Source organism: Antechinus flavipes, chromosome 4 (assembly GCF_016432865.1).
Source record: "Antechinus flavipes isolate AdamAnt ecotype Samford, QLD, Australia chromosome 4, AdamAnt_v2, whole genome shotgun sequence".
NCBI lineage: Eukaryota > Metazoa > Chordata > Mammalia > Dasyuromorphia > Dasyuridae > Antechinus > Antechinus flavipes.
In genome coordinates, this window is record NC_067401.1 from 331,714,555 (window position 1) to 331,737,477 (window position 22,923).

The 22,923-nt window shown below is 33.2% G+C and overlaps 1 protein-coding gene across 1 annotated transcript in view; it reads left to right on the forward strand.

The window, feature by feature from the left end:
* Positions 1 to 22,923, forward strand: part of UTRN (utrophin) — a 559,804-nt gene that overhangs the window by 112,976 nt on the left and 423,905 nt on the right. Inside the window, exons 14-21 of the mRNA XM_051997902.1 lie at positions 2,290 to 2,397; positions 2,667 to 2,846; positions 3,209 to 3,378; positions 7,053 to 7,176; positions 10,275 to 10,362; positions 15,797 to 16,038; positions 16,194 to 16,374; positions 21,560 to 21,705. Coding sequence (XP_051853862.1) covers positions 2,290 to 2,397; positions 2,667 to 2,846; positions 3,209 to 3,378; positions 7,053 to 7,176; positions 10,275 to 10,362; positions 15,797 to 16,038; positions 16,194 to 16,374; positions 21,560 to 21,705 — 1,239 coding nt within the window. The remainder of the gene's footprint in view (positions 1 to 2,289; positions 2,398 to 2,666; positions 2,847 to 3,208; positions 3,379 to 7,052; positions 7,177 to 10,274; positions 10,363 to 15,796; positions 16,039 to 16,193; positions 16,375 to 21,559; positions 21,706 to 22,923) is intronic.

The following is a 22,923-nucleotide window of genomic DNA, read 5'->3' on the forward strand; positions in this document are numbered from 1 at the left end:
AGAACAGTTGGATGAAAATAACTCAAAAGAAACTGCCTGGTTTATTTTGTTAATTTCTTTGGTTATGGTTAGTCATTAGACGTTTATCAAATAGTTACTGATCTGAATGTGAGGCATTGTGTCCTAAGTCCTGAAGCAATTGATTCAGTTGAGTCCTGCCCTCAAATTGCTTGAAATGTAACTTTAAGGATTAGATAAGTAGATGAGTGATTATAATGAGTGATTAAAAGTGATTGAGGAAAGACATAGGTATGGCTGTCAGGCTGTTAGCCTTTGTTCTTGAAGAGGATCTGAATTACATCACTATTTTGGGTTTGAGGCTAATAGTGTGTCCCACTATGCCTGATCAGACTAATAAGAATTTGGAAAGCTGTATACAGGTTGGGCACAAATAGTCTGTAATATAAACATTTGTAGTAAAGATGTCTCTAAATTTATACATCTTCTGTTTAGAAATGTCTCATGAAAGACATGTATGGGTCAGTAAATTGTTGTAGTTTCTTGTCTTTGCCCACATTCATCATAGCACCAATATGCATTTTCAATTAGATTCAGAACTTCAAAGATAACTGAAATGTTGCGCCTCATTGACTAAGAGACTGCCATTTATGTTAATGTGAATCATGAAGTCAAAAGGAGGAGCAGGAATCCCAAATTTAGTTTTCAGCATTAATGGGACTAATTCTGACTGCTTAAGTATTATAGCTTCTGTTGAAAATGGGCTAAATAACCATGTATTAAATAAAAAATTTACATTCTACCCTTATAATAGGAAAAAACAGGTGGTTATTAGATGGTGCCTTTTAGATTGCTCCAAACCATATTCCTGAACCGTGTCATGTAAACTGTGTAATATGTGGTCTCAAGTAAAGAAGAAACAATTTCATGAGATTTTCCAAATTTACAAGCACCTAAGCCTTCTATTTCTTTTGAGATTTTTCAACAGAACCTAATGTACTGCCATTAGGTAATGTAGGAAGAAGTTAGTCTTGTTCAGATGTGACAGAAATGCTCTAGTAATGAAACTCTCTTGGGAAAATTGAAGCCATCATTTTTGCTTGATATATTGATCTCTTGTAGATGCATGAGCTAAATCCAAGTCCCGTACTGTATTCGATTAAATAATCTGTCAAGGGATTATTGTTCACCCAGGTTCAGCGACTTCAAGATAATTGAAAATGGGTTCAGGGAATTAGTTCCAACTTCAGCAAAATATTTTTAGGAAACTGCAAAATATTTTAACTCTATCTGCTGTCATTTCCATCCAATACATCTATCAAATGCTAAAGCAAAGGTAAATCTCTTGAACTTTTCTGACAGCCCAATAAATGACAACATAAATAGATATTTGTGAATAATTCTCTTAATGAAAACAGAAGAGATTTTTTTTTTTTTGTTAAGGAAGGAGTAGATATAGTCCAGACATAATAAAAATAATTCATGTATTCTTCCCTCACTCTTCTTTCCAACTTACTCATCTTTTCATAAATTACATGGTTGGGTGAGTAATATTGATATGGACCAGCTTCTAGTTCTTTCTGTTCACATTTACCTTAAATGCAAATGTTTGTATAGAAACCAGATTAATAGATTTGATTTAGCAAGAAGGTCCAGACTAGAGCTTTTAGGGCTCTATATCTCCCATATGTTCTTATATCATGGAATCAAATCATAAAAGGATCTTGGAAGATTTCCTAGTCTTATTCCTGCTTAACTCTTAAATATATACATTGCTCAATATCAACTCATTTGAAAGAGATTAAGACCATAAAAGTTTAAGGTGGATGATTTTGGAGTTGTCTTTGTGTGCTTCTGAAGTTATCTACAGATCTATTGACCTGGTAACTTTGGACATTGAATCTGTAAGTTCTAATTTCTTAATCTTGCTTAAAAACGAGCTTCACCTTCATGTCTCAGATAATATATCTTGCCTACCTGAGAATAATTTTTATTTACTCAAGCACTTATTTCATTCTGGGTAAATGTGTTTAAAATACAAAGAGCATAATTTTCAGATATAATCTAATTGTATTCAGTGTTTTCCTTTTTCTTTGGTTAAATGTTCGTTGTCATGATCTTGTTTATTTTATTAGTATCCTTGGTATGGTATTTTCATTTTTAATTGGTTTTTATGTATGTCTTAAACTATTGTGTTTGGTGAAGACTCTTTGTTTTAGAAGGGGCTTCTAGTGAAATAGCACTTGATAGTTTTTAAATACCTGATGATTTTGATTTGAGAATTGCTCTCTAATTTTATTATCCATTTGGTATTATCATCTTCATCTCTAGTGTTTGCTGAAAGCTTGGCTAACTGAAAAAGAAGAGGCTTTAAATAAAGTGCAGACAAGCAACTTCAAAGACCAAAAGGAGCTGAGTGTCAGTGTTCGGCGACTGGCAGTGAGTATTTTCTTTGCCGGCATTCCCTTTTATGTTACTATGTTGGATGGCCTATAATTTTTTTTCTTCTTTTTTAGTATTTTTTAGCCTATGGTAATTATATAATCTAGAATCTGTCTAGTATCAAAAGTCATTTCTTTTTAGCTAGTGCTGTCATATCATTTACCATTTATTATATTGTGTCTGTGTTGACTCTAAATTAAGGGAATAGGAAAACAAATTCTTATTAGCACAGAATCATCTAACAAAGATTTTTAATTAAATATTAGATTTTGAAGGAAGATATGGAAATGAAACGTCAGACCCTGGACCAGCTAAGTGAGGCTGGCCATGATGTAAGTCAGCTCTTTAATAATCCCCGGATTTCTAAGAAGATCAGTAGTGATTCAGAAGAACTGACTCAGAGGTGGGATAGCTTGGTTCAGAGGTTAGAAGACTACTCTAACCAGGTAATGCTTTGTTTAAAATATGTTTTGGTATCTCTTTTTGAAGTAAACAATTTGTTAAACTTAAAAAGTGTCAATATTTAGTCCTGAATATGAGGCTGAGCATTTTAAAAATTTATGACTTTTGAAACTTTTTTGTTATTCCAGTATGGAAATTAAAAAAAAAAATTAGGAACATATTTGTACCTCATCATTTAATAACATCTGAATAGTTTTTGTTAAATATAATAAAACAATAATATTATCAACAATAAAAGATGCAATAATGTTTTACTGTCAGATCAAAGTCTAGGTTTTTGGTTATCCTCCCCTTCCCCCCAAATAATTAATTAATTTGTTTATTTGTTTACTTGTTTTTTAAATAGGTGACTCAAGCAGTAGCAAAGTTAGGAATGTCCCAGGTGCCTCAGAAACTTCTTTTGGAAACTGTTGGCATTAGAGAAAAAGTCACTGTTAAGAAATCCAAACAAGAATTGCCTCCTCCTCCTCCACCAAAGAAGAGACAAGTACATATGGACCTTGAAGCTAAGAAAAAGTAAAAATGAGTATATTGATTTTCTTATACAATATATATTTTTATACATTGTATAAATTGAAATTCTTTTGAATGATATTAGAGGGCAAGTAGATGGTACAGTAGATGCACTGCTAGATTTGTATCCAGAAAGACCTGAGTTCAAATTCTACTACAGATACTTACCAACTCTGACCTTACTCAAGTCACTTAGATTCTATTTGCCTCAGTTTCCTCATCTGTAAAATGGAGTTGATGATAATACTAACTCTTAACTCCCAAGAGTTTGTTTTAAAGATCAAGTGACAATCTAATTTTTAAGTGCTTTGCACTTATACATGGTAAGTGCCATATCAATGTTAGCTATTATTATTATTGTTTAAGGAAGATACTTCTATTAAATAATGAACATCCTTAAATGAAGCTGCCTTCTTTTCTCCTGCACTTAGACTAAGATCATATCCTACATGGTTCATAATAATTGAGCAATAAACTGGTCATGGACTTAGTGATTGTGACTTAGGTGTTTATTCAATGATTATAGTGTCATCTATGATACTTCTCTGTATTTGATATCGTATTTCTTACTATTTTCCAAGCAATTTTGAAGCCCTTCTGTAAGAGATTCTTTAATTTTCCTTCTCAAAAATTTTCTCAGAAATTTTAGTTTTCTCTCTCATTTTATTCTCTTCCTCTCTATCTCAAAGAAAGAGGCAACTACTATTTCTGGTGGATGCTGATACTCTTTTGCTTTCTCCAGAAATATGCCCTACTTTTAATATCCTTCTTTTTACATCTTCTATCTATTTCCACTGGCTCTTACTCCATTGCCTTCTTTCTTTTCATCATTCTAATCTCTATCCATCTATAATTTATGTTCCATATCTCTTCTTCCTTCTTTTCCATAATGCTTTGTAATAATGCTTTTGTTTGCATTACTCGTCTGATACTGTTCCCCTCAAATCTGAGTCACTTCCTAACTGATAAATTCAATCCTTTATCTTCTGCTTTCTTCATAATTTTTGGCCCTGTTTTCTAATGCTTCCTTTCCTCTTTATTTATATAATACTGAATTCTTTTGATTCTTTTTCTGCCTTTCTTCCTTCTTTGTTTTCCCCAAATAATATTTGTTTCTCCTCTTATTTTTTTAATCTCAAGCATTTCTTTGTCTTCAACTTATTTGTTTTCTCTCTGTATATACTTGGACTGTATTATATCTTTAATTTCAACTACTGTTCTTTCTGTAGATTAATTTCACCTTATTTTCAGCCTGTACTTTTTTTGAATTTCAGAACCAATTTTCAGCTTCCTCAGATTTATCTTCACTTGGATGCCTTGTCGTCATGTCACATTATGTATACGCATATTGCATATAAATATGACAGACAATATATATTTGTATTATGTAATTTTATTATTGCGACATTCTATATAATATATTAAATAAATATATCAATATATAAATAAGTTATACATAATACATAATTTATACACACAAAATATATAAACTATTTGTAATTCTCTCCAAATCTGTGCCTTTCCTTACTTCTCTCTTCCACTTCCCCTTCCCCCCCTGCTGGCAGTTGGGGTCAAGTGACTTGCCCAGGGTCACACAACTAAGAAGTGTGAGGTCATATTTGAACTTGGGGCCTCCTGACTAAAGGGCTGGTACTCTATCCACTATGCCATCTACTGCCCCCACTCCTCTCTTCCTATGCATGATAGAACTATTATTCTAATCTGCCAGGCATGTAATCTCAGTCATCTTTGACATTTCTCTTTCCTTTGTTCCTTACATCAAGTCATTTGCTAAATCCCTCAAATACCTCTTTTATTCCTAAGACCCCACTTTTCCACTGTCACTATCACCATCCTCTTTATGGCTCTTATTGTCCTATGCCTTGTTCAGTAGCTTAGTTTGCCTGCTTGCAGTGGCTGTCTCCCATGATTCTTTTTATTTATCATTCATTGTTAAAATAATTTTCTTAATGCACAGCCCTGATCTTGTCATTCTTTGCTCAACAATTTAATGGTTCCTATTTATTTAATAAATATAATCCAGATTCTTTTGATTGATACAAGGACTAACTCACTACTGTATTTTTATGGCACATTTCCCTTGCTCACTTTCTCCACCGAACTGAACTACTTGTCTTCTGTACATATCTCATTTTCCCATATACATGCTTTTGCTCATGCAATTTCCTTTTTTTTTTCCTGGAATACCTTTTTTATCTTCTCTTCCTGCTGAAATCCTATTCATCTTTGAAAATAAATTATATGTGCCACATGTTTCTTAAACCTTTACTGATACTTCCCTCCTACAAATGTTCTTCCCTCTCTCTCTAAACTCACACTTCATTTTTCACTTCTCAGTTTCAGTTATGTGTTATTGCCTTTTTTGAATACATTCTTTTTTTTCCCCTTCTGATAAAGTATAAACTTTTTGAAAACCAGAGTTTTCATGTTTTATACATGTATCATTATTACATCTTAGTACTGTACCTTTCATATAGTATATTATTTAATGAGCATTTGACAGAACCAAAATAAAGTCCTAGAGGTTTTGAAGCATTTGTTTTATGTAACAGGTTTAAACCTAGAACAAACTTACATAATGTGAGATTGAGGGGGTGATACTATTTGTACTGATTAATAAAAGGATCCAATAATTTTCATGAGAAATTTTCTGCTATAATTAAAGACTCAATCTATACTGTTTATTTAGCATTTAATGCTGATATGTTGGGTCCTTTTTGGAAAGCAATGTCTGAGAAAGACTCAATCTGTAAGGTAGAGAAATGTGCCTAGTTTTAAGTCTATGGAAATCTATTGAATTCTGTTACTTGCAAAGAATCCTGCTGTGAATTTTTAGAACAAAGAGGTTCTGGCTTACTTCTCTGAGAACCCTGAAATTTTGAAGACTGTAATGAAAATTTCATTGTCTCATATGCCAAAGTCGAATTACAAGATTTCTATAGCTTTGTGGCATTTTTTGAAAACTAGTTATTTCACTGCTTTGAGCCTCAAATTTAAAACATTTTTTAAATAAAAAGATGCTCTATTCAAAATGTTTCTTCTGATTGGTATTTTGCTAGGTCACCCAGTTTTTAGCTCTTTCTACAACCTCCTCCTTGAGATTTATGATTTGAAAGGTTCTATATTATTCTTTTGACTTTACCGTATCTTTTCTCAGATAATTACGGCTTCAGAAGGATAAGTACTTCTTCCTCTTCAATGATTTCTGAGTGATTACTTTTATACGATACACACATAAAAGCAAATATTAGACAATTTCAGCATATAATCATTCTAACCAATATGTACTATTCTTTCTGTTCAGTTTTATTTGTTTCACCATCATAGAAATCTCCCTACCTTTTTTGCATTCTTTTTCTTTATTTCCTATGGCATAATTACATTCATGTATTATTATTTTTTTGGGAAGTTCTTAGAGTTAATTTGTGAGTTTATGTGATTCTGTGTAGTTAACACATAATAAAATAATTGAAACAGGTTTGACAAATAATAAAATGTGAAGTCATTTTGATTAATTAAGCATTGTATGAGTTTATTTTCTGTGTATACATTGGATAGATGTCACATAGCACAGAAACCATTTGTATATTTAATGCCTCCAAGTTGCTGAGGAGAGAATAGAAGAAAACTAATGACATCTGAACTCTTAAAATTAGGTTCGATGCTGTAAGTGCTGAATTCTTGACCTGGATTTCAAAAACAAACAGTGCCATTCACACCATTGATATCAAAGAATATAAGAAGATGAAAGAAACCTTGGACATGAAGAACAAACTTAAGGTAAATGGTTTCTTTTGAATAAAATATTTTCTCATGTTAGGTCTGCTGTCCACATAGAGGGAGATGATGGGAAATGCAAACTTAAGATAGTGTAATGGACTAATGAGGAAGATTTAAAGTGCTGTATTTAAATCTCAAATTGGAAATTGTTATATTTGGCTTAAAATCCATGGTGGAAAGAATAGGACTCTTTCTGAGCTGGACAAAAAAAAAAAAAAAAGCACTTTGTGAGATGATTAAGCCATGATTAGTTTTATACTTGTCCTTTATGAAGAGGTGCTTTTAGATCAGATTCTCTTTTCTTTTTTTTTTTTTTCTTTTTTTTTTTTTTTTTATAATAAATTTTATTTTATTTAATAATAACTTCGCATTGACAGAATCCATGCCAGGATAATTTCTACACGACATTATCCCTTGCAATCACTTATGTTTCGTTTTTTCCCCTCCCTCCCTCCTCCCCCCCCCAGGATGGCAAGCAGTCCTATATATGCTAAACATGTTGCAGTATATCCTAGATACAATACATATTTGCAGAACCAAACAGTTCTCTTGTTGCACAGGGAGAATTGGATTCAGAAGGTAAAAATAACTCGGGAAGAAAATCAAAAATGCAAATAGTTCACATTCATTTCCCAGTATTCCTTCTTTGGGTGTAGCTGTTTCTGTCCATCATTTCTCCAATGAAACTCAGTTAAGTCTCTTTGTCAGAGAAATCCACTTCCATCAGAATACATCCTCATACAATATCGTTGTCGAAGTGTATAATGATCTCCTGGTTCTGCTCATCTCACTTAGCATCAGTCCATGTAGGTCTCTCCAAGCCTCTCTGTATTCATCCTGCTGGTCATTCCTTACAGAGCAATAATATTCCATAACATTCATATACCACAATTTACCCAGCCATTCTCCAATTGATGGGCATCCATTCATTTTCCAGTTTCTAGCCACTACAAACAGGGCTGCTACAAACATTTTGGCACATACAGGTCCCCTTCCCTTTTTTAGTATCTCTTTGGGGTATAAGCCCAATAGAAACACTGTTGGATCAAAGGGTATGCACAGTTTGATAACTTTTTGGGCATAATTCCAGATCGCTCTCCAGAATGGCTGGATTCGTTCACAACTCCACCAACAATGCATCAATGTCCCCGTTTTCCCGCATCCCCTCCAACATTCATCATTGTTTTTTCCTGTCATCTTAGCCATCAGATTCTCTTTTCTAACAAGAAAATTCTCAGTGACTCAAATTAAGGAAATTGTCATAGTTGTAAAATTTAGATGTTACAATAACCTGTGAAATTCGAGCCAAACCTTGCAGCTTTAATGAGTCTTTTGAATTAGTGCCCAATGTTATAGTAGAACTCATACTTTCATTTAGTCTCATCCCTAATTTTAAAGGGGAGGAAACTGATGCCATGGTAGGTTGTTAAATTGTCCAAGTTACACATATAAACCTTGTTCTAGTATACCCTTAAATGATGGTGTTTTATACTCCTTATCCTTCTCCCACCCTCTCTTCCTCATTCCTTCCTTTCCTCCCTTCCTCCCTTCTTTCCTCCTTCTCTTCCTCCCTTTCTTCCTCCCTCTCTCCCTCCCTCCTCTCCTTTCCTCCTTCCCACATGTAATTAGGGTAAAGGGTGACATACTCCTCGGCTCCCCTCCTTAAGGGGATGAGAGAATGGAGGTGAATGTGAATTGTACCCAAACTGCATAGAGGGGATATACTACCTTACCTGGGGTCCTAAGGGTCATTCTGTTAGGTCATCTGGAAATTAACAGAGGATAGTCTGGTAGAAACAAATTGGTTAGGAGATTCAATAGACAAAGGCTGAATATTAAAAGGAAGAAAATAATGAGGAGAGAATTAGGATGGAAGAAAAAAGAAAGCAACTAAGAGGTCCATGTAGTGCCACCACTTTCCCAGAGGATTGAGGCTATGGGCAGAGTGGAGGTCATAAGTAATTTTAAGCACCTCTGGTATAGCTTGAGTAACTTGTGAAGTGAAGGCTGGGCCATTGTTACTGTTTAAGGAATGAGGCAGGCTAAAATCAGGGTATGATCTTTTTTAGTAGAAACTTTGATGATTTCTAACCTTTTTTAGTTGTACAAAAATATGGCCTCCTTTACTTGATAAAGATTTCAAGAAAAAACCAGAAGTAGTTTGAAATTCTTGCATGAGTGAGTTCTTTCTTCTTTAACTTCTCAAACCAGAGAAGACAGGAAAGAACAATTGGTACTCTGAAGGGGCTTAACCTTCAAGTTTCTTGGTGATGCTAAAGGGTAGTAGCTGGAACTGTCGTCTTTATTTGACCAATCCAGAACTGGCAGTCAAAGCCTTGTCATTTGCCTGTTCTTGCTGCTGATTTGTTTAATTAGCTTCAGCAGTGTAATATTTTCATCACATGTGCTTTCTTCAGTCATCACTTGTCACATTCTGTCAATCAGTGCTATTTAAATTCCTACTGTGTACTAAGCATTGGAGACATAAAACAGACCAATATAGTTTTCTGCTCTTAAGATGCTCCCAAACTAATGGGAGAAGGCAAAATGGGAATTGAAAATAATTCCAGACTTTTGAATAATGATGCTTTTGTTAGGAAGGATTTTATAGGAAAGATGAATAAGTTCTGCCTTCTAAATGCTGAATTTAATGTGGTTATGGGATATCCATAGGAAATAAATATCTAATAGTATGTGGTAATCTCAGAAACTGTATGAAGGGACATTTGAGAGGTAGAATGTTATACTGGATAAAGCACTACACTTGCCATCTATACTCAGAGAGAAAGAATAATGAAGACTGAATGTAGATAGAAGCATAGTATTTTAAGCCTTTTAAAAAATTTGCTTTTTCTTGTGTTTTTTTTTCTTTTGATTTTTCTTTTACTATATTTAAAATGATTGTATATGCATAATCCTTATGCATAATTGCTATCTTGGAGGAGGTAGGAAGGGCAGAAGGAAGAAAAAGTTTTGGGATTCAAAATCTTATTAAAATGAATGTTGAAAAATATCTTTATATGTAATTGGAAAAATAAAAATACCATTAACAATAAAGAAGAGACTATGTATTGATTTTTTTGTGATTGTATTTTTAGGTCCTAGAAAAGGAGCAAATGGAAAGAAGCCCCAAATTAAATGAATTAACCCACAGTGCACAAAATCTTTTGGAGCAAATAGGAAAAGGTCAGCTCTACTATATTTGTTTATGTTCCTTAGATGTTCCTTTAGTACAAACTCTAGTAACCTGCCATAAAGCATTCATGCACAATATGCCTATTATTCCTTAGGCACCTGTATTTTCCAAGTTTTAATATTTATTTTTCTATAGCTAGATTATGTTAGCAGTTCTTGAGAGAGAAAGAGAGAGAGAGAGAGAGAGAGAGAGAGAGAGAGAGAGAGAGAGTGTGTGTGTGTGTGTGTGTGTATGTGTGTGTGTGTATGCTCTAACTATTCTAAAAATTCAGATGCTTATAATGATCATGCTATGAGGGGGAAGGGCATTTTCAGAAAAGAAAGCAAACAAGGTCACTTTCTTTCTAAACCTATGATTGTATCATCTAAATCTCTAGCATCAGTAGGGATTTTACTTATTCTGGTATAAAAGTAAAAAATAGGCCCTTATTTTGGTGAATGGTATTCTTGGTACATTGGTAATTATTGTAGATGTAGATAAAGCTTAGCTTTAGATTGGTCAAAGTCAAGTTAGCTAATGATGCAGATGAGAATGATGAAAATCAGTAAGAAAAAACATATCCAATTTTTAGTAAAAAAAAGATGTTCATATGCTTTAGTATTTTTAAATTTTAAATTTTAAATTTTACTGTGGCTTAGACTAAGAGGAATTTTCTGCTTAATGTATTCAAGTCATTAAGGACTCAGTGGTCTCATTCTGCTTTGTTCATGTAGAAGTATTGGAAGAAACTGGTTGGTTTGGTTGATGAGGGCATTTTTTTCCTCCAAGAGACCCAGGTATATGTCTCCTGTAACTAGAAGTTAAGCAGCCATGCAATTTTACTTTTAAAAACTGAAGCTTATTATAGCTGGCAAATGTCATGGGTTTTATGTAGTCTCTTTGGGGATATTTCTTATTATGTTATGAAATTTGAATTTCATTTTAATTTTATTTTATTTAAAAATATAATATATGATTTTAAAATTTAAAAATATTTTTAAAAAATTAAAAAATATATTTTAATTTAAAAATATTTTATATATGTCTCATAAAGATATCATACCAATGTAAAAGTCATTCAGCATTTAGGGTGTTTTTCTTTTATAATTTAGATAATTAATTACTTGGATAATCAGTGATTTTATTTTTGTATAATTATTTTAGTTTTGCTGATAACCTTCATACAGTGAATTGTTATGTGAACCTGAAAATTGTTATGACACTCATGATTTTTTATATCGTTGAGTTAAAAAAAATAAACAAAACTCTACTAAATTAATAACAAAGAGCTATGTATAACTTTGTTTATTAGTTATTCTCCTTTGGAAGTCACTTATATCATATATTGATATGTATGGGAAGGGTAAGTGAAGGAAATGTGGCTATCAATATAGGAAAACCTAAAATGAAGGTAAATTTGCCCCCTTTGGATAGTAATTTGGAGAAAATACCCATTTTAGCCGCTTTTGTACATTATAATGTCTCCTTTGCTAAATCTTCAATTCATTTAAACAAACACTTCAGTAGCAATCATGTATGACTAAAAGGTATAGTGCTTAGTTTGGAGGGATATATAAATGAAAATGAGATAAATAAAATATGAAATAAAAAATGAAACAGCCTTTTACCTTCAAAGAACTTTCTCTTGATGGGATGTAACATGTACAGAGATTAATTAGTACAAAGTTGTTATAAAACAATAAAAAAATGAATTCAAGGGGCTGAGAGCATTTACAACTGGAAGTAATCAGGAAAAATGTTGTATGAGAGGTTTTATCTAAGCTGTGCTTCGATCCTAGTTAGTCTGTAAGATAGAGATGAGAAGTGAGGTCTAATTGTATTTCAGATATGGTAAATCAACTGTGAAAAGCAAAACAATGTGTAGGTTAGGAGTACAGGGAACAGTAAACATCTAGTTTTAAAGAAATAGTTTATGAACATAAAATGTTTTGAGTAGGATTGGAAAGATAAGTGGTGGTTATACTATGAAAATCATTAAATGCTGGGATAAGGATTTTATATTTTATTCTAGAGGTGCAGTAGAAAAATCATTTGAGACTTAAGTAAAAGAGTAATATTGTTAGATTTATATTTCAGGAATATTTTAGAGGTTGTTTGGACATTGTATTAGAGATCGAGGGAAATAATATTCCTTCAATTTCCCCTTAATACCAATTCCTTTCACCAAGCTGATTACTTTGGGGAAAAAATGTAGTTAGTGCACTCTCCTTGTAGTAATATATGTAGTTGAAACAGTATGGCAGCATGGAAAGAATTATGAACGTGAAACAAGTAGATACCCAAGTTCAAAACTAGGTCTACACTTGCTTGTTGTGTGACCCTAGGCAAGTAATTTATTATATAAACCTTAGTTTTATCATTCATGAAATGGGATCATAATACTTACACCGCATATATGACAGAGTTGTGGTGAGAAAACCTTAAAGTAGAGTATTGTCCAATCGGTAGTTAGCCTCTTGTCTCCTTTCCTGGGGACCAGTTAGTTTTCTTAGAGGCTTATATCTCTCTTTGGTTCCGAGAACTTGAGTTCCTGCCTCCTTCTCTGCCCTCTGAATCTCTTCAACTCCAAAGGTTTGTGCTTCAGCCTCTGGCCACCGTAAAGGTAGACAATGGAATGAATCTGTTTCAGCCTCTGAGAGGCTTCTAGTGCTTGCCCTTTCTGGCCCTGAGAGCTCCTCCATATGTGCTCCACACTGAGTGTACACTAATCATTATATCAGTAGGAAACCATTATTTGTTGTAGGATTAAATTAATGCTAAACTAGATTTAACCATTATCTCCTCAATTCCACTTAGTACCTTGTTTCAAGTTCTGGCCCATAACAGATCACCTTAGTACAGTTGTGAACTTTATTATAGATATTTGAAGTGCATAATCATGATTTTCTTGAGTCTCCTGCATATTTATTTGTGTGTATACATAATGTAGGACATAAATAGTAAGGCGTATTAAATCTATAGTACTTGGCAGACTACATGTCTTTATATCATGTGTTATTTCAGTTATTCAATGGGTACAGTCTTATATAGAATATTCACTTTGTAAAAAAATAACTCTGATTTTCCTTCTTGGTATTTATTCATGAGTGTACGATGCAGAATTGTTCATCCACCCACTTAGACAAATAGTACCCAGTTAATACCACTCCTCTGAAAATACTCAATGTGCTTAGAACATAAATTTTTTTCTAATTCTTTATATGTACTTTTAGTAATAATTTTTGAAAGTATCTCCATCTTGAAAATCATAATGAAATAAATTTCAGTGCTCAGTGATTTATTTATTTATTTTTAAAGAAATATATAATGTATAAAATAATATTTCCAGTTAGCCTATAAATTTGGGATATCTTCAGCCCTTGTCAGGGCTGAAACTCTTGAGTTGATGCACTGAGGTCAGGACAGCCAAGCACTTGAGGCTAACTACCGATTGGACAATACTCTGTGGGTATATACTTGGAAAATGGCCCTTCCCATTATCCTGTGCTGGCTTGATGATTGGTGTATACAGAGAATTGTAGGAGGGATTAGGAAGTGGGGTGAGAGTAGCCAGGGTCACTTTTGTGGTGGACAAAGAAGAAGGCAGTTATGGAGATCCTACTTCCATCCCCTTCACTTCTACCCCTAAAGACCAAGAATAAAGACTAAGGACTTTTGCTTATCTTGACGCTGGCTGATTCTAAGGTATCCTGGGTGCTAGTGCAGTCATCACCTTTTCTTAATGGTTGTCCAAAATATTTGATGATGATGATGGTGATGCCTTAGTAAACAACAATTAACCACCTATTATGTGCCAATCAGTATGATAAGTACTGAGAATATTAAACTATAAAAAAGACAAATAAGAAATAATTAATAGAGGGAAGGTACTAAAATTAAAAAGTCCAGTTGAGCTTGAATGTCAATCCTAGTGTAGTTACTGTAGAGTCAAAATGGTAGAATGGGTAGACTGCTGGTCTTTGAAGCAAGCTGACCTGGCTTCAGATCTTTCCTATAACACTTATTTTCTATATTGCTCTAGATAAGTTACTTTATCTCTGAACATTAGTCTGTAAAATGAGGATCGGAATAACTTTGCTTCCTCAATCTACTGTGAAGATCAAATTAAATAACACAATTAAAATGTTTTATAAATCTTAATTTATAAACCTTAATTTCTGATTAGCTCTATTACCTTGAGAACAGCTAGTTGACAGAGTGGATGGAACATCAGGTTCCACTCAGGAGGACCTGAGTTCAAATATAGCCTCTAACATTACTAGCTTACTACCTGTCTGATGCTGGGCATGTCTCTCAACCTCTGTTTGTCTTAATTTCCTCATCTTTAAAATGGGGAGAATGATAGGTCCTACCACTCAGGGTTGTTGTGTGCGTTAAATGAGATATTTTTTGAAGTGCTTAGCACAATATCTGGAACATAATAGATGCTATATAAATGAAAGCTACTGTTACTACTATTATTGCTGCTGCTGTTGCTTCCTTCTCCTCCTCTTCTTTCTCTTCTACTTACACCTCCTCCTCTTTTTCCTCTTCTTCCTCCTACATGAAATCACTTTTTTGTATGTGAATTACTTTGACTGGATGACACTGAGATTCCTTGATTATATGATGAATGAATGACGAGGAATTTAATAAATTCTCATAGATAGGGTGTTAAGCACTGGAGATACAAATACCACAAAGGAAGATACTCCCTGCCCATAAAGAGCCTATAGACTAATAGGAAAAGAAAAATTATACATGGATATGCTGAGGAGAGCTATTTATTGTTGTTGTTATTGTTTGGTTGGGAAAGTCATAGGGATGGTTGTATTGTGGGGAAATTGATATTTGTCTTCAGAAATATGGTATTGATTTAATTACTTTGTGATAGAAGAAGAAAGTAGAGGTGGGAGGTACTTCTGTGGATAGTTTTAAAAAATAGTAATATGTAACATTAATGTTTTATCATGTTTCACCTGAAAATATATTATATATATGCAAATATGCTTGAACCTTATAGTACCCAATTCAGTAGACAGCCAACATGAGGTTTTTCAAAATGTTAAACATTTTTAAAAGAGATTTTAAAATGTTCTTTAAATATTCTAACTTACAGTATTGTTTGTTTTGCTGGGGCAATTGGGGCTAAATGATTTTCCCTTACAGCTAGGAAGTATTAAAAGTGCCTGAGGTCAAATTTGAACTTAGGTCCTCCTGACTTCAGGCAGGTCCTCTATTTACCGCGTCACCTAGCTGCACGCGCGCCACCCCCCCCCCCCCCCCAATACTGTTTTTTAAAACAAAAATCAATTCACCTATGCCCTTGATGTTAAGATCATCTTTTCATCCTGATTTTCATTTTGTTAAACTTTAAAAAAACATTTTAAGAAAAGTTTGGTGATGAATTAAGACTATATTTGCTTGTTTTCAAAATTGTTATAGAAGGACTCTCTTCAGATGATGTAAAAACTGTCTTGGAGAAGGTTTTATCAGAATGGAAAGATGTGACATGGAATTTGGAAGATGTTTCAAGAAAAATTCAACTTCAAGATGATATAAATGGATACTTTAAAGATTTGGATGAGCTTGAAAAGGCTGTCAAGGAAAAGGAGGAATGGGTGAAAAACTTTTCCATTTCTGATACTACTCAGCAGTTTGGTCCAGGTTTGAAAGATTCATGCCAGGTGGGTAAATAAGCTTCTTGTCTCATAGATGTGTTCTTCAGTCCAAATTTTTACTGATATTCCCATTTATAATTAATACTGGTACAAGTCATATTTTTGTGTGTAGGTTCTTTTATCTCTTTTTTCCATTATATGTCTATGTTTCCATTCTATAGTGGGAACTAACCCATCTGCTTAGTCTTGGCCCTCAAATTGAAATCATGAGTTCCAGCTGTATGGATCTTATGTCTCGACCTTCTGCTCCAAGTTTCATTCAAAAGAGTCTGGAGAGTTTTATAGATCGCTACAAATCTCTGCAACAGAATTTGGAGGAATGTCAGCAACATTTGGAGAAAGGTGAATTATTTCATATTCTTTCTTTTTTCATTTTTTTATCTATAATGTCCTTTCATGGGTTTAGCAGTCTTTGGGTTTTTGATTTTGCTCTTATTATTGATCATAGTTTGGGCTTCCTTCCATGTATAAGATGTCATATTTCCTTGAAAGCTTCCTCTTTTCTAGTCCCCTAAAAGTATGTTTCTTTGTGCTAATCATTGATGTTGATCTTACTATTATTCTTTGATTTAGGAATTGGGTTAATTCACATAGTTTTATGTGAAAATGAAGTTTTGGTAATAGTTTATTAGGAATTCAGAAATCTTTTATCTTTGTTGACAAAGGATCTTGGGCTTGATTATATTACCAAAATAATTACTAGTAAATTAAAGTTAAAGGGAATTTTGACCATTTGGTATCTTACACTTGTCTTTATATATATATATACACACACACACACACACACACACACACATATATGTATATATGTATATATATATATATAAATGTGTATATATATATATATGGAATTTTATTTTTTTACTAGTCATACTTTTTTGTGTATAAACATTGATCCTTCTCTTTTAGTTTCTTAAAACATTCAATTTGTATCTCAGCAATCAGCATCTAAACTTTGGGTTCATGCTTCTTAGATTTAGTCTTAGAGGCATCTTATTGCTCCTACTGTTTGGTTGAAATGCAAACCTGAGGTTTAACTTGAGACTAAATCTTATTTATTTCTCCTCAAAAAAGTGACGAGCCATCAACTCCTGTGCAGGTATGTCAGGAAGCAAACACAACACTGAAAATAGGCTAGGTTTTATTTATTTCAAGAGCAAGTGCAAAGGCTTGTACCCAAGCCCTTAAATAGTGAAGATATTTTTTCTTTCCTCAGTCTATAAACAATTATTAAGTATCTGTTGTGTGCTAGGTACTGCTAGAGATACAAAGAAAAACAAAAATCAGTCTCTGCTATCAAGGAGCTCTTAGTCCAAGGAGAGTTGTCAAACATGCCACATGCTGGATAAATTGTAGAAAATTAGCAGAAGGTAAACATTAGAATTGGGGAGTATTGGAAAAGGATTCTTTTAGAAGGTGGTATTTAGTTGGGACTTCAAGAAGGCCAGGAAAACTGGGAGGCAGAAATGACTCGTCTAATAAGACCCACAACCCAAAAGAACCTATATATTCCCTCCATACTTCGTTTGGTGTTATAATTGCTCTAGCACAGAAAATTAAGCTGTATCCTCTTATTTCTCTAATTCTAGTTAGTCTCTAACTCCTTCCCTCTCTCTAACCTCTCCTCCCTCCTCATCTTTCTCTCTCTCTCTCTCTCTCTCTCTCTCTCCCCTCCCTCTCTCCCTCTCTTTCTTTTTCTCTTTTCCTCCCTCTTTCCCCATTCTCCTTCCTCTCCCTCCCAATATCTCTGTGTCTGTCTCTCTCTTTTAAAAGATTAATTTCAGTTCTGAATTCTTTCCCTCCTTTCCACTCCTGACAGCCATTAAGAAGGCAAGAAATACAAATCTGTCATATATATGAAGTCGTACAAATCATATTTCCACATTAACTTACAAAAAAGCAAGAAAAATAAAGTGAAAGAAAATATATTTTAAATTGCATTCAGAGTTCATCAGATCTCTCTGTGAAGGTACATAGAATTTTTCTTCAAGAATCCTTTGTAATTGGCATAGATTGTTGTATAGATTAAGTTAGCTAAAGTCCTTTGTAGTCAATTATTGATACGGTATTCCTTTTTAATATTGTTTTAGTTCTGCTCACTTTACTTTGCATTAGTTCACATAAGTTTTACCAGGTTTTTCTGAAACCCTAGTACTTGTTATTTCTCACAGCTTAACAGTATTCCATCACAATCATCATATACTAAAACTTCTTCAATTATTTCTCAGTGGATGGGAATCTCTACTTATTTTCTGATTCCTTGCCACCATAAAAAGAGCTATTACAAGTAATTTCCCCTTTTTCTTTTATCTGTTTGGTATGCAGATCTAGTAGTGCAGTTGCTTGGATCAAAGGGCATGCATAATTTTTTAACCTTTTGGGCATAGTTCTTCAGGATAGTTCACATCTCTACCAGGAGTACATTAGTGTACCTATTTCTCCACATTTCCTCCATCATAAGTCATTTTGCTTTTCCATTAGCAAATCTGATAGGTATCTGATAGTTATTTTAATATTACTATAATTAATTATATATTAAAAATATAATCACTAATTATTAGGGGTTTAGAGCTCTAGAGTTCTGTAGCCTAGCTTTTTAAGGTCAAGTCCAAAGTGTAGTCTAGAGAAGCTGGGCACTCTGAATCAATCAGCCATGCTTAATGTAGGATAATTGACTAGGAAATAATTAAAACTGCAGTGATCCAAGACAATTCCAATAGATTTGAGATGAAATATGTCATTTGCATGCAAAGAGAAAACTATAGAGACTGAATGTCGATCAAAGCATAGTATTTTCACCTCTTTTTTTGTTTCTTTATTTGCTTTTTCTTTTCCCTTTCAGTATGAGTTTTCTTGCACAACATGACAAATATGGAAATATGTTTAAAAGTATTGTACATGTATAATTTGTATCGAATTACTTACTATCTTGGGGAAGGATTCAGATAAAGGAGAGAGGGAGAAAAAAATTTGTAACACAAAATCTTATAAAAATGAATGTTGAAAACTGCCTTCATACATATATTTGGAAAAATAAAGTACATTTGAAGAAAAAAGAAGGAAAGAATTAGAATAAACCAAGATACTTTAAAGGAGATATAGTCCTTGTCAAAACAAAGACCTCAATTTTAAGGTGAAATACATTTTTACAAGGAAAATCCCACACTTTAAGGCAGTTTTCCCCCAAACTTTGTGTTATTCCTTTTATACCAAAAATCTCAAAAAAAAATACAATGGGGAAAGGAGTCTTATTCTTGGTTTGTATTTTACTCATATATATTCAGTTTATTGAAAAGTTTTAACACAAAAACAGTGAACACATAATGAAGCAATATATAAAATTACAAATAGCTATTGTACTTCATTTATGATCATAATCTTTTAAATGAAAGGAATCTTCAAAGTCATGTAGTCCAATACCTGATAGATGAGGAAACTTAGACCACATACAGATAGCAAATGTCAGAGCCAAGGTTGTTTCTCTAATTCTGGTTCCAGACTTCAAATGCAATATTCTTTTCAATGGAGCATATATAATCATTTTCAAATTTTAAGGGGGAAATATGAAGCATGAGCAAATATTGTATCCTCCCTGGAAATGCCTAACTAGGGCAGGGAAAAGTTGTAAGGCCATCAGTCTGAGCCCTAGTAGTATGCTTAAGAAGGGTATAAGCTGCCTTTTGTTGTTTTTTTTTTTTATACTTCCAATCATTTTCTTCAGTAGGAGAAAGGAATTAGAATTAAGGGGATTGGGGCAGTTAGATGGTGCAGTAGATAAAACACAGCACCCGGAGTTAGAAAGATCTGTATTCAGATAAGGCCTCAGACTCACTAGATATGTGCTCTTGGACTGATCTTTAAAATGCAAATAATAGCTCTTCTAAGAGTTGTTTTGGAGGTAAAATGAGTTAATATTTATAGACCACTTAGTAGTTTCTGGCACATAAAAGGCTTTATATAAATGGTGTTATTACTTATTATTAATTTGTTGATTGTTTGGAGCCATACAATTGAGTCCTTGTTAATCCTTGTGGGATCTTGAGGAATCTCCTGTTTAGGAAGGAATCTCCATGAGGTCCCATGTCCTCAGGTTATGTCTTTTTACTCCCCGTAGGTTGAAGGTCATCTAATTGGTATTAGGGCACACTTCTCTCACAGTTGCCTTCCTATGGAAGAATATTTGCCATTTTTCCATGTGGTTTTGTCCTCTAACAAGACTAGCAGAAAGAAGACTAAGATTTGTCATGTGTGTATGTGTGTTTAGGAAAAGGAAAATCTGAAACCCATTCTGACACACTCTGCTGTAGATGGCTATACAAAGTTTGATAATGACATGTTACCTGTCTGTTGCCTCCAGCCATTATAATCGTTTACTGTACTTAATCTCCCCTTTCTTGGGTTTCCTATGAATTTTGTTTTCATTGAAAAGAAAAGTGGATGTATTATTTAAGGGGTATTAAAATATTCAATATCGTTTCTGTAAGACTTCATCAATTAATGTTGGCTTTTAGGGGATTACCTATGTAAAAGAGTTTATAAATCCATTGAAGTACACAAATTGTAGAAAAATACCCTTGAAGGGAGAATGTGCTTTTCCTAATTGTTTCTAATATAAACATGCAGGTGTCTCATAAGCTCTCACCAGCTCCTACAGGTCTTGCTTTGGCCTGTGTGTTGGTATTGCGGTGCTAGTTTTTTTTTTTTTTTTAATGTAGTTTATTTGCAGTGATGATGGGTCTGTGATGAAATGAATGGTTCTGTTTGTGTTTGGCAAATGGATTATATTTCCTATTTTAGGGACAAAGCTTTGTAGTTGTAGGTCAGGTCTCTTTCTTCAGTGAACTTAAATATCCAAGCATGAGAAGTGATGGGCAGACTGCTCTTAGTTCTTAGCTGACTCTTGCAAAGTAGACTTTGGTACCTGTTATGGACAAGTGGGTAAGGGTCAGTATTTAATTTCTTAACTTATAGTTTCTATTGGCTACTTCTTATGTTTTAAAAGAAAGTTCCTTTGTACTCAAATTGTTGGTTCATTAAATAAAAAAGAGAGAGAGCTTAATGAAATTCATGCCTCAGGCATTTTTAATATCATTATACATCATTCCACATATATCTTAGAATTGACTTGTAGTCACCAGGAATAAGGAATTTGATAATGGTTCATGTTACTTTGTAGTGATATTTTGTCTACGTGACTGAGATCAATTACAATTTTAGCAGATATTTATGCTTCTTTTTTTGTGCTTTAAAAGCTGTAGCTTTATTATGAGAGAAAGGGAAGTCTTAAGTTAAAGGAAAAAAAGTTTAGGACAAGTTTATCATTATTGAGATCTCAGTATTGAGTACCTGGAATTATGTCAGGCTTAAAGCAATATGTATAATTCAAACTTACACATTGTGCTAGTTTTAATTAAATTGGTCACACAGGTAGTTAATATCTGCCTCGTCAACACAAAATAATTGAAATATGTGAAAGAATACTAACTTTCTAATATGTACTTAAATTAAGTTTTTCTAAAATACACAGATCAGAAGAGCCAACCTGGAGATGACTACTTACAGACATTGAAGACAGTGAAGGATGTATTAAATGAATCAGAAAATAAGGCTCACATTTCTCTCAATACTTTAAATGACCTTTCAGAAGTTGAGAAGGCCCTACAGGAGAAAATGGTAAGACTTCTTAGATCTTTAAAACCTGAGACCATTTTTAATATCTTAAATTAAGAAATAATTTGAAGTGTATTTTTTATGCTTTTTTTTTTTTCATTAGTCTCTTGATCTTTGGGTCTTTGTGTTTTGTAGTTATTTACTGAAGGATAGGACCTTAGTCACAAACAGAAGTATAATTTATATTTTTTATATAGTCAACATTTGTTTTTTGTTACTAATCTTTATTTTTTTCAAACTATTAGCACTCTTTTCAGAAATTGTCTTTCAAAAAAGGAACTCATTAAATGTAATGGAAAGAATGCCAGAATTAGCATTAGCATAGATCTACATTTGAGCTGTGTCATTGTCACTACTAATTTTGTGAACATGGGTCAAATCATGTAACCCCTCTTATAGTTAGTTAACTCATATGTAAGTTAGGACTAATATTTCTTGTAGTGTTTTCTTCATAAAATTGTTGAGGGTCAAATGCCCACAACCAATGATGAATGTTTTGCAGAGCTTAAATTGTTAGATTAATATTAGGCTTTATATAAATATCACCCAGACTTAATATAGTTTATGCTATACTTCAGAAGTATAAATTTTATGAGACTTACAGAAAAGATTGCAAAGTTTAATGATGGGATTTCATTTATATTTATTTTGTTTTGTGAATTTTAAAATTTTAACTTAATTTTCTAAGTGACATTCAGACTGCTGGTTCAAAAGAGGAGGTCTTCTTGCTTGGCTTCCTTGATCAACTGATCTATCTCCATTAGATTTTTTTTTTCTTTTCACTTCATTTCAAAACTCTGAGAACTTTGTTGTTTGGATGAGTTTAATGCTACAATCAAAAGTATTTAATGATTTTATTATTTCTTTTTATAAAATTCAAAAATTTGATATGGTAGGATGTGTGTGTCTCTCTCTCTGTGAGTGCAAAGAAATAGCACAAGATAGCTGTGTGACTTTGGGCAAGTCACTTAACATTTGCCAAATAAAACTGGAAGAGACATCTCACTCCAGTTTCTTTGCCAAGAAAACATGGACAGTAGGTCCACAAGGTTACAAAGAGTCAGGCACAACTGAACAATAACAGGACCAATAAACACTACAGAAAAAGGCAGAAGTTATGTTGAATTTTAATTTAAAATACCAATTGTTTAAAATAGTCTTTCAATTATTTTTAAAAATCAGTTTGTATTATTTTCACTTCTCAAGTTTCTACAGCTTAAA